Here is a 12981-nt window from a genome sequence, read left to right on the forward strand (position 1 = left end):
ATAAGAACCATTGAGGTGTCCTTTACCTTTGCCTGAAGCAGGATTTAATGTCATTCCAAGCAAAGTCGATTTTGCCTGAGGTGGTGAGCACCATTCCAAAATCAAAATACTATGGATAATGAAATCTGAAATAAAAATTGAAATTGCTGAGCAGGTCAGGCAGTACACATCGAAAGAGAAAGTCCCCAGATGCTGCCTGACCAGCTGCTAAGTATTTCCCATTTTTATTCCAGTGAACAGTGTAACTGGCTACACTCAGGGAGACCATCCTCACAGAGCGACTGTTACAGTGAAGGTAAATGACCTACCTGAATGTGGTGTGGAAAGAGCATTACTGCTTTACTCAGTTCCACATTAAATCCCACTCCTCTTCTCTGCTGCTCCCAGTCCTTTAGGCTTATTGGTGTTGCCAATTTTGGATCTGTTTCTGGAGCTTTCATCGTAGAACCTCTGGCCACCAACTGACTCGCTCCTGCTATTACGCATTCGACACATCTATCCTCAGGGTGCACTGACTCCCAACCTTCCTTCTTCCAAAGCGAACACCCAGGTTCCCCGAGGTCCCTCAACCTGGCCCTGAGATCCTTCACCCAAGGTGCAAAATCCAATAGGTAGGCTGCTAACTATTAGCGTTCCTCCCTCACCCTTTGAGGCCAACACTTAGCCGTATGCCACTGTGACATCAACCTGAACCTCCACCACGTTAATGGTCCTGCCTTCTCCCACATAAGGGATTGAGGCGTGAGGCCCAATACCTGGGGCCCCTCAGGCCCTACTGTTCATGCGCAGATTAAGTATCCGACATGAGGGGCTCCAGCATTCTTCACTGTCAGGTAAGCAAATCGGGTTAGGAAAATGAACTTCCAATGAAACCGTTGACTTTCACCATTTTCCAGATCATAAATGGAAAAGTGCTTAGTTTTAAAATAGGGGTGACATTTTTGAATCAGCAGCATGAAGAGCCAGTCTTTGGAATTGCTGGTAGATTCTTATCATGACAAATTAAAGGGCTGAAGTTGAAGGATTGAGAGAGTCTGACTCGGCTGGGCCGTTCACAGCTGCAGATTTAAATAAAGCGGACAGTTTTTTGCCAGCAGGGCCTTTGCTTTTTTTAAGCTCTGGGCCAGTTGCGACAGCTGCTGTGGCCAAAATTCTTAACTGGATTGGTTTAGCACTCAATTTATAGGATGATCTCAGCTCTTCCTTCCTTAACTCCCAAAGCAAAAAAGAGTGTGAGCAGACATTACAATAGGTTCATTTATTAGCATATTACCGACATTCATTTACTACCAATGAAGGTGACCTACTTCTGCTCACATAATTTTTCACTTGCGTTCAATTTATCATTTTAGTTCTATTGAGAATTTAATTTACAGCCAAGTGTAACGCTTAATTGTCTCTGTGACAGGTATTTCACTTATTTGCATGGTGTGGAAGCCTTTACAGCGTTAGCTGATAATTTCATTCGTCCATCATTGTCCCTGCATTGGGAACTATCACTAAGGCAGAATAAGCAATGCAGATAGGTGCAAAAGCAAGAACGTCTGCCTCCGTTCTTTGTGTACTGGCTGAACATTTTTAAATTCCTTTTCAAAATCATACTTTTTCTGGGTTTTTCAAAAATCATTCTGCTCCACTACGTCAACAATCGAGTGCTCGAGGTTTAATGTGGAGTGTTTTGTAATCCAGCAAAAATAATCAGCGAATCATAACAGCACAGAAGGAGGCTATTCAGCCCATTGAGTCTGCACTGACCCCAATCCCACCCAGGCTCTATTCCCGTTACCCCACATATTTATCTTGCTAATCCCCTGAATTACGGTCAATTTAGTATCAACCTAACCTGCACATCTTTGGATTGTGGGAGGAAACCGGAGCACCCGGAGAAAACTCACTGAGACCCAGGGAGAATGTGTAAACTCCACACAGACAGTCACCCAAGGCCAGAATTGAACACATGTCCCAGGCGCTGAGAGGCAGCAGTGTTAACCACTGGGCCATTCAGGTCCAAAGCTGAGTTGGAGGGAAGGGTGGTATTTCATTTTACAAAGCAGGATCTGAGTCCTCAGTTGACTAGACAACAGGAAAAGGGAAATGTTCGTCAGAGAGCTTGGCTAGGAGTACACTTGGCTGTCCATTGCAAAAGCAGGTGTAGGAGCAGCTCTTGGAGGGCTTCTGCTGTCTGGCGACCACTCAACCCTCAGAGACCCCCCCTCCTGCCATCACTCACCTGTGGCCTGGGTCCCACGATGATGCTGGGCCTCGGGTCACTGGATTACCTGCAGCAGCCACCACCTCACTGGTGGTGCTGCCAAGCAATGCACGAATCGGGCATGCCTTCCCAAGAGCCGGGAGCATGGGGCGCTCGCTGACTCATCAGCTGGCAGCCATTGCCAACATTAAAATCTGCCCTTTTAGTTGGCCAAAACATTTTCAATGAGACTGTTTAACTTGTGTGCATTGGCACTGATAGACTGCAGCAGATCAAGAAGATGGCTCACCATCATCTTCCCGAGGGCAATTAGGAATGGGCAGCAAATGCTGGCCTTTGCCAACGATGCTCACATCCAATTAAAGACCTAAAATAAGGAGGGTTATGCTAATGTTTTCCTCAGATCACACTGTTACAGATACCTGCATCCTTTAAGCACAAGGCACTTCCATGCTGCTATGGAAGCTTGAAGTGTTACCATGACAACTCACACTGTTGGTGTGGGAGCTCCTGGATTCCTGGCCCACTGTTGAAAACTGCTTCCAGGGAATAAAATCACTCCTGCATTCTGTTATGTGGAACAAACTTAGGAGCTCCAATACACTGCCTCAGGAGCGTGACCAGGGCTCCATGGGGGAGGCATTTGCTGTTGTCAGGGCAACAATGCATTCCACCCATGCCCAATGGCAGTGCTGTCCAACCTTTTCTATGTCCTGGCACACCTCTATACTCTTAAAAAAAATGGAGGCACATCTCCTATTTCCTCTGTCTTCTTTCCTGGCTGGGAACACCATTTTTAACTTGTCCTTGCCCTCTCGCCTGTTTTTTGTAACCTCTCTCTGTGACTCTCGTTCTCATAGTAAGAAGTCTCACAACATCAGGTTAAAGTCCAACAGGTTTATTTGGTAGCACAAGCCACTAGCTTTCGGAGTGATGCCCCTTCATCAGGTGAGTGAGAGTTCTGTTCACAAACAGGGCATATAAAGACACAAACTCAATTTACAAAATAATGGTTTATTACAATGCTCTGAAAGCTAGTGGCTTGTGCTACCAAATAAACCTGTTGGACTTCAACCTGGTGTTGTGAGACTTCTTACAGTGCTTATCCCAGTCCAACGCCGGCATCTCCACATCATCGACACCATCGACACTGCAAACTGCCGGCTCCAAGTGGAGAGGATCTCCAAGAAGATTGCGCCTATCGACAAAGACATCAAGTTTCTACAAAGATGCAAGAAAGCAGACAAGATAACCATTATTTTGTAAATTGAGTTTGTGTCTTTATATGCCCTGTTTGTGAACAGAATTCCCACTCACCTGATGAAGGGGCAGCATTCCAAAAGCTTGTGGCTTGTGCTACCAAATAAACCTGTTGGACTTTAACCTGGTGTCGTGAGACTTCTTACTGTGCTTACCCCAGTCCAACGCCGGCATCTTCACATCATGACTCTCATTCTCCCCAGGATCTTTGCATCTTTTTGAGCTTTGCTTTTTGTGTGGGACATGGGACCTCCGTCTTCAGTTCTAAGTCTTGTGGATCGCACTCATGGGCCTGACCAATATCAAAAATCTAAGCCACGCATGTGCGCCTCTCACCCGGCCATCACTTGCGCAGGAGCTGAAGATTCATCAGGTCTTGGAGATGCCGACCACAAGAGCTGAAGACAAAGGCTAGTTTTAGTTGAATTAAATGAATTTTGAATCATTTTGAATCTTTTTTCGCAGCACATTTTGGGAACCACTACCCAATGGTGCCATTCAGTCAGCTGGGCCCAGACTGCTGCATGAATGCTGGAAACTGCAGTCTGTGTCTGAGCCCTCTGTTCCAGACTGGGAGGAGGTTTCATTTAAACAGCCCTGATTTCTTCTTTCACTAAAGGCTGGAAGCAAAAAGGTATGATCTGACTGAATGGCGGAGCAGGCTTGAAGGGCTGAATTTGCCAACTTTTGCACCTTGTTCCTATGTTCCCAAAACACAGGAAAGGGATTTCGCAACATTCGCCTCTTTTGCATTAATACAACAAAAGAGGGATAAGGGAAAGAAAAAAGGGCTGCAGGGCAGGACCACGATAAAAATAAGAGTTACAGTTTTGCATGACATGGTGACATAACAAAGACCTCAGTATGTGTCCTTAAAAAGAAAATCTGAGCAATTGTTTCACAGGTGCCATTGAATACATGCAGGAAGGTTCTGAATTAAGTGACCAGTTGTGTGCGTGCGCGTGAGGCGTGTGCGGGTTCATGTGTGTGCTTGTGCCTCAAATATAAAAAGAGAGAGAGGGACAGAGAGAATGGGAAACAGATGTTTGGTGATTATAACGGAATCAGCAGTGACAGGAACCAGAATGCTGCAGAGTAGTTCATCAGGAATATCCGTTTGCCATTTCCACCGCCAGGCTGGATGCTGGAGATGTCAAATAGCAGCATACTCTGGGTGGAGTTGGGCTCAGGGTTGAAGTGGTTTCGAGTTGACCTTTTAGATGGAATTACTGCCTTGGACAGCAATTCTCCTGATGCTTTTTATAATAAATACAGATGAAAGTAGTAGGGAAAATAGTGATTGCTTGAGAATGATTGCCAAGGCAATAATCTTCTTGGAGTTGGGGCGCATGTCACAAGCCACAGGCACACAATTTCACTCCTTTCCTCCTATAAAAGTATTTTACACCTTCCTGAAATGTTGTTGGCTTTTGGTATCTTGCCCAAGAGCTATTGTTTTATTGCTTATAAGAATGTCAGCAGGCTAGTTGGCAAGAAAAGGCAGCACAGCTGAGCAGACTTGGTGCTCAACCAATAATCAATTATGTATATATATGGACAGCAGGGTCACTTGACTAGCTAAGTTTTCTTCTCTCCTCCCCAGCCTGAGTGGGCTGAGGTCAATATAGTGCCCCAGCGGCACATTGAATAATGAGTATCTGGAGACTGACTGACTGACTGACATCCAGGGAGGAGGTGGGGGGGGGGGGGGTGCACAGTGGTTAGCATTACTGCCTCACAACGTCAGGGACCCAGGTTCGATTCACGCTTGGGTCACTGACTGTGCAGAGTTTGCACCTTCTCCCCGTGTCTGCGTGGGTTTCCTCCGGGTGCTCCGGTTTCCTCCCACAGTCCAAAGACGTGTGGGTTAGATTGATTGGCCATGTTAAGTTGCCCCTTAGTGTCCGGGGGTTAGTACGGTAAATAAGTAGGGTTAGGGCCTGGGTGGGATTGTGGTCAGGGCAGACTCGATGGGTTGAGTGGTCTCCTTCCGCATGTAAGGATTCTATGGATACATGATCCTTGAAGAGGCCATGCTTATATACTGCCGGGCAATCTGTTCAGTTCATTTGCACTTGGAAGGCCTAAAAGAACTGCACAGCAACGTTGACAGTTCTTGAATGTTATCCTAGTTTTTGTAGTTAAACTGATATCTGCCAGATATGCTGTGATGTGATAGCAGATGGGACTGCAGAGAAAGAATTGAGTTTCTGGCAGCGATGGCTTTCCAAGGTGTGACAATGCACCACCCACTAAATGATCTCGGGTCTTGCAGAGCATGAAAAACTGTTATATTGCAGAAAAATACACGCCAATTATAGGTGAACAGTACCACAGACACTTTGCTCGATTCATTGCAAGCTACTTTAGATGCTTTGATGAAAAGTGTTGCATTGAATCTTGGCCACCATGACGCCACCTTACATTTCTATGTGAGATTTTAGGCCTGCATTCTCAAAAAGGGTTAGCAATTTCTGATCATTTCTTCTGGTATGGAATATGATTTAGCTTTTTATCACCGACCACATTCAAGATCATGGCCATCTGGTCTGACTCCCTCTTATGTGCAGGGAGATAATTTTCTTTTCTCCACTAATAGTTCAGCTTTTAATGCTGCTGTCCCAAGTTGTGATCTTAGCCAGCTGTTCCCCATTTTCTAAAGGAGGAGGTTAGAAATTAAGGGGGGAAATTTTCTCATTCCGCCCGCCACGGGAATCACAGTGAGTAGGGGGGGCGGATCATGCAAAGGTCCGTTGACCTCGGGTGGGATTTTCCGGTTTTGGGGTGAGGATGGCTGGAAATTCCCGCACTAAGTCTATATCTTGTTTTAAAATTCCTCGCACTCTTCAAGTTTAAGAGAGAAAAAGATAACGATAGATAGATTCTCACAGGCGGGAAAGAATTGAGCTTCCTGATTGACTCATTCACGCTGTCTGTGTCTCTCACTCTCTGCTTTTCTGTTCCCCAATCCAAATTTTGGATAACAAAATATTGGCACGTATTTTTTATGGCATCTGCTTTTCATTACTCTCAGATTTTTGTTTAATGCAGTGCTCAAGACTGAGCTGTAAAGAACAAGACTGAGTTAGGTCGATGGAATGTTGATTAACTTCTCCGCTCTGGTGAGGGACTTTCCAATTGTGACATGAGCAGCAACCCATCATTGGCTTTGTCTGAATTGTTAATTAGTGGTCAGTGGGCAAGGCAGGCTTACCATTCAATTAAGGAGGGTGGGCAGGTTCTCTGATCTGTGGGGCCAAATTGGAAGCTTTCCAGAACTGAGGGAGCTGGAGCCTGCTCTCGCAGGTAAGGGAGAGAGAGGGTGCGTCCGTCTTCCCGTGCCTTCTCAGCACTTCCAAAATATTTGAAGTTAAAAAATGGCCACAGTTTCGGGGCCACCATTGTGGAGGGGTAACCCTTCCAACAGGCAGTCTACAACCACAGCTGTGGCCAGCCAGTTAACAGGGGGCCTCAAAGTCATATTGGAGCCCTAGCTGCCCTTAGTCTGCCACCAAGAATCTGCCGTGCTCCCAATACCACAGCAGGACCACTGGAAACTCCTTGTCAGCCTCTGATCAATGGCCTCAATTGATCTTTTAATCAACTAACAAGCCACTTCTATTCTGCACCTCATTTGCCGTGGGGATGATATCATAGAATCATAGAATCCCTACAGTGCAGAAGAGGCCATTCAGCCCATCAATTCTCCAACAGAGCATCCCACCCAAGACCTCTCCCCCACCCTATCCCTGTAAACCCACACATCTACCATGGTTAATCCATCTAACCTACACACCCTTGGACACTATGGGGCAATTCAGCCTGGCCAATCCACCTAACCTGGACATCTTTAGACTGTGGGAGGAAACCGGAGCATCCGGAGGAAACCCACACAGACATGGGGAGAACGTGCAGACTCCGCACAGACAGTGACCCAAGCCAGGAATCGAACACAGGTCCCTGGTGCTGTGAGGCAGCAGTGATAACCACTGTGCCACCGTACTTGTGAAGATTGCCGTTGCATGTTATGTTAGGCATGTTTATCATTTTACTACAAATACTAAATGGAATAATTTTTCACAAGCGCATTGCTGATATTGCATGTAGTAACTCAGAGGAAGCCTTGACTCCGAAATTAATTTACTTTGTGTGATCTGATGCTCTTCATAAGTTGCGGAAAGAGCTTTAAAAGTTTCACTTTGAATTTTAATTGCAAGACATCATTGGTACATTATTTGAACCAATTCTCAATATTTACAGAAATGGCTACTTCACTGGTGGTGATTGTGGGATGTCCTTATTGTGGGTGGCACAGTGGCACAGTGGTTAGCGCTGTTGCCTCACAGTGCCAGAGATCCAGATTCAATTCTGGCCTTGGGTGATTGTGTGGAGTTTGCACATGGGTGCTCCGGTTTCTTCCCACATTCCAAAGATGCGCACGTTAGGTTGATTGGCCATGATAAATTGCCCCTTAGTGTCAAGGGGATTAGCAGGGCAAAGATGTGGGGTTATGGGGATAAGGGCTTGGCTGGGATTGTTGTCAGTGCGGCTCAATGGGCCGAAAGGCCTCCTTCTGTACTCTAGGGATTCTATAGGTTGATGCCAGACCCTTAGACTACAGTCCAGAATTAATGAAAAGTGCTACGTAAATAAAAGCTTTCCCCTTCTTTCATGGGGAAGCAATAAAGAAAAAGACAACAGTTTAATTTTAAGAGGCCCTGATGACTAAACTCCATTTTGAAACTGAACAGGCCATTGAAGTATTACTCAGCTGGAGGATCAGTTATATGGGTCAAAGTGTATAGCTATATATCTAGCAGTTCATGGTGCTGTCATGCAGTGTGTGAAAGACGGAGGGATTGCAGCTCCTGTTTAACCCATTGAGCGCTGGACAATCTTGGCACATAGAAAATTGTGGGTGATTGCTTCATGAACTCGCGCTGAATCTTTTGGAATTCAAGAAATGTTTATGACAGTTCTGAATTTTCAAAGTTCTTTGAATAGAGTTAATGATGAATTTAACGCTGCGGAAAGAGCTTTAAAAGTGTTTCTTCTTCCGTACTTTAGATCTTTTAAGTCATTTACTTCCAGCTTACAGCTGTCACTTGTACAGCCACTCTGACCCTGGAGTGACCTTGAATTTCCACTTTCACATGTTGACATTTTTGGAGTGGAAGCTTTCACCAGTTCACACTCTAACAATTTCCTCATCTGTTATTTTAATACTTTAAAATGCAAATTAATTCCCTGTCACAGGTTTTCATTTTATGTGGTACTGCACTGTAGAACTGAACCGCATTAATTTGGCTCCCTCCTTGTGCCTGATTCTTTTATTCTGATTTGCATAAAAATTAATGCAGGCTCAGTGTAATTTGAAGAGCAGCTTGTAATTCATTTACATATATTGAGCACTTTTCACCTGAGGGTACAACCAGTCTGTATGACTCTTTGTTCATTTGCATTTTGTTTTAAATACATTTCCTAACATTCCTCTGTGGTTACTGAAAATATTTTTTTGAAAACTAATATTATTTTGGTCCACAACCAGACTACAGGTATTGGAAAATGGAGAGTTGGTCACCCAGCTTTTATATTTAAGGGGAAGCAGGGAGAAGGAGAATGGCTGGGAAACATTCTTGCTACCCCTGGCCCACCACACGTGCCCAGTGGGTGACCTGTGAGAGCTAATCAGGCATTTAACTGGGCAGTGGCGGGACCTCCCTGGGATCAAGGGCTCTTGGGGCGGAAAGCCTGCCTGCTAAATACCAGGTGCTGCTGCTGGTGTTACACCCACTCGAGCTTCAGGATTATAATGGACCCAGGCACAGGGGAGTGGTGGCAGGAGGAATCCGTAGCGTGAGGGTGTCATGTGGTAGGAATAAAGAGGGGGCTCAGCACCAAGGGCAGATAGGAGTGGCTCTCATCAGGTTTCTGCACCTGCCCCTTCCCAATGTGGCCCTCAATCAGACATTGAATATCTTTGAATGAGAGTCCCCCCCCCCCCCCCCCCCCCGCCCACACACACACACACCCCCCCCCCCCCCCCAGCCCCCTTAGAGCCCTCGAGCAATCCCGACAAAATTTACTTTCCGGATTGAACACATGGCTGCTGGGTGGCCAGCAGGATGCGGCCCTTTAATGACCATTAATTGGCCGCTCCTTAAGTGATCATTAATTGCCCATTTAAGAGTCTCGATTGGCAGCAGAATGGGAAAGACATCACCGACTTGTCAAGGACTTAATTGGGGCAATAGTGTGAGGGCAGCAGGACCGCCACTGTTGCTGAACTCACTATGGGGAGGGCATTAAATCCCCATCCCTTGTGTGGATATCCTGACCTGTTTCTCTTACATAGAAACTTCAAGCAGGAGGAGGCCATTTAGCCCTTCGAGCTTGCTCCACCATTCATCTTGATCATGGCTGATCATTGAATTCAATATCCTGATTTTCCCACCCCCCACATCCCTCGATCCCTTTAGCCGCAAGAGCTATATCTAATTTCTTCTTGAAATCAGACAATGTTTTGGCCTCAACTACTTTCTGTGGTAGTGAATTCCACTTTCAGCGACTGATGCATGAGGATTCCAAGGTCTTGTTGAGTATCCACCTCTCTCAATTTACACCCATTCAAGTAATAATCTGCCTTCCTATTATTGCTACCAAAGTGGATAAGCTCAGATTAATCCACATTATACTGCATCTGCCATGCAGATGCCCACACGCATATCTTGTCCAAATCATGCTGAAGCATCTCTGCATCCTCCTCACAGCTCACCCTTCCACCCAACTTTCTATCTTCTGCATATCAAAGGTATTCTCTTCTTGCTCAACAAATGCTGACCCCCTGGGTGAAACCTTCCTGTACTGTCAGCAGCCGGGAGTTTGGCAAGTGGGAAAACTTAACTTGGTATGAGATCAAAAATCAGTTTCCTGATGATGAGATGAACTTGAGCAATTATATTCTCAGGACTTTAAGGGCAGGCTGAGCATCCCAAAGAACAATGTTGGGAAGCTCTTTGAAAATGCATTATCAAGTAATGCATGCTCATTAGAAGACCAATCACCGGAATTAAGCTCTCCCTCCAAATTAAGTTCCCCTTCACGAGGAACTAGAATGTTCACTTTTACGATTGCATGTTAGTGGTGTGGACCTGACGATGTCGACCCTGTCCATAATTAACAGTGAGTTGCTGCTGCATTGTCCTCTTTAGGGGGCGTCTGTAAATGGCAGCCGATGCTTGAGACTGGATGGCAGCAGTGTAACTTGCATGGGGGATGAGCAAGGAAGGGAGGGAGGATTCAAGGGGAAGGGTGGAGCAGTGAGGCAAAGGTGGAAAGGATGGTGCAGGCTGTATAGGCGCCCTTTATCTGTGGTGCCCGGACCTTCGATCCCATGAGGTGATGGCGACTTCCTGCCCACCCTTGCCACATAGATAATGAACTGATCAGTGCAAGATGGCACATGGTCAGCTGCCCCACCCCCCCAACTTTGACTTCCTCTCCCATCATCAAACTTGGACCCCAGAAGGGAAGAATCTGGCCCTCAGTTCTCACTGCACAGAACTAAAAAACCCCAGTGCTTTCTGCATCTCTGTTAGAATGTTATAGTACAGAAACAGGTCAAATGTGTACAGGTGGCCTCTCCTTGTGGGAGGACCGCAGGTCCAGGAAATATTTTGAGGTTTGTTCAGTTTTCTTTTGAGGTTGAGGAATATTTATGCAACTCTTTCTCCAAGAAATTTGAATTGCAGAGCCGGGATCAATGATCGAGTACCATGTAAATGGTCTGTGGGTGGAGTACGCTTGGATTCAATAATTTTTTTCCTCTTTTTGTTTTAATATACCAATAAACTCTTGTTTGTTTTTCTGCAGGTGTCGTGTCTACAGGATTTCTTTGGTGACGATGATGTGTTCATTGCTTGTGGCCCAGAAAAGTTCCGATATGCCCAAGATGACTTTTCACTGGATGAGAATGGTAAGTATCTGAATGGATTAAGACAACGGCTATTGCATGAAGCAATATCAATACCTTTAGCGTTTTGCCTTTGTGTTTGGAAGCAGCCCCAGATAGTTGCCGTGAAATGTCTTGCTTTCTGACAACTACCTGAAGTGAACTGAATTTCAGCCGATGTGGGAAGTTGTCCTCTGTGGAACAATGTTTTACTTACACATGCACACACGCACACATGCACACACGCACACACATACGTGCACACATGGCAGAAAATTGGTTGTTTTGTCACTTAGAAGCATACTTCAGTTATTTGGGTGCAACCTCTTAAGCAAATTCAGATGGTCATGAATTAAACAAAAGTATCACAAATGAGTTAGAAAGTAGTGTCCCTCACCAATAAATGTCCTTTATAGAGTCTCCAGAATATGATCCCTCCCAAGAAAACTTTACTCTCATTTTATGAAAATTCACCAAGTAACTAGAATAAGTGAATCAGAAGCTTAAACATTCACATTGTCCTCTCCTCTGGTGTGAAGTCAGCGAGCTGTGCACGCTTGCACCTTTCCACCTTGCTGCTGAGCCTTCCATTGGCAGTCACCTTTCTAATTCACACTTTAAAATATTGGAAGTCCTGTTGCTGCTGACCCAGACAGTGCAGACCAACTTGCGTGAAGACAGGAAAAGGGATGTCTGCTTCAACACTGTGCCTTCAGAATCGAGTGCAAATCCTGAGAAACTGGTCCAGTAAGTATTACGTCTTCAGTAACCGATAACTTCTATGTGCTTAATGTCTGTCTTTGCAATTACTTTCTCGTTCCAAATTCATCCCTGTTTTCCAATTCCAAGCATGGTCAATTGGCCCTGTCATCTCCTCCCTCTAGCTTTTGTGCCGTCTGCCTTCTTGAAGCATCATCATGTTTTGCATTATCCTTCCATCTTACCATAATTTTATTATTTTCAGCGGACTTTCTTCACACATGATTTTGACATTTTAAGTCCAAATCAATAATCTAATCATGAATTAAGGTATGTTATAGAGTCATAGAGATATACAGCACGGAAACAGGTCCTTGGGCCCAACTCGTCCAAGCCGACCAGATTTCCTAAACTAAACTAGTCCCATTTTCCTACGTTTGGTCCATATTCCTCTAAACATTTCCTATCCATGTACCTGTCCAAATCTTTAGATCGTAATCTTTACAACCTTTGAAGTCCTGATTGCTAGTTCCCATCCTAGCTCCCTAAACTTTGATTGAAGTATCACATCCTCTTTATATGTTGTTTATATCAATGTGGACCACAACTGTTGGCTGTTCATTCCCCCCTCGGGGTGCCCTGCAACCATTCAGTGGGAGGCAACATATCAGCCTGGATTCACATATGTGGCTAAGGAAATGCTCATCTGTTTCACTGTCAAACCCCCTCACTATTGTTTTTCCAGACGCCTTGTGGTACAGTAGTAGCATCCCTACTTCTGGACCAAGAAGCTCCTGGTTCAAGTCCAACGCCAGACTTGTTGGTCACTGTTACTGAAGGATCTGGGATGGAGCAATAC

The 12981-nt window shown here is 45.3% G+C and overlaps 1 protein-coding gene across 1 annotated transcript in view; it reads left to right on the top strand.

The window, feature by feature from the left end:
- Positions 1-803: 803 nt before the first annotated feature.
- Positions 804-12981, top strand: part of LOC144488139 (neuronal migration protein doublecortin-like) — a 47155-nt gene continuing 34977 nt past the window's right edge. The window contains exons 1-2 of the mRNA XM_078206166.1: positions 804-833; positions 11345-11447. Of these exons, the coding sequence (XP_078062292.1) occupies positions 804-833; positions 11345-11447 (133 nt within the window). The remainder of the gene's footprint in view (positions 834-11344; positions 11448-12981) is intronic.

This window comes from Mustelus asterias, unplaced genomic scaffold (assembly GCF_964213995.1).
Source record: "Mustelus asterias unplaced genomic scaffold, sMusAst1.hap1.1 HAP1_SCAFFOLD_1324, whole genome shotgun sequence".
NCBI classification, from domain to species: Eukaryota; Metazoa; Chordata; class Chondrichthyes; order Carcharhiniformes; family Triakidae; genus Mustelus; species Mustelus asterias.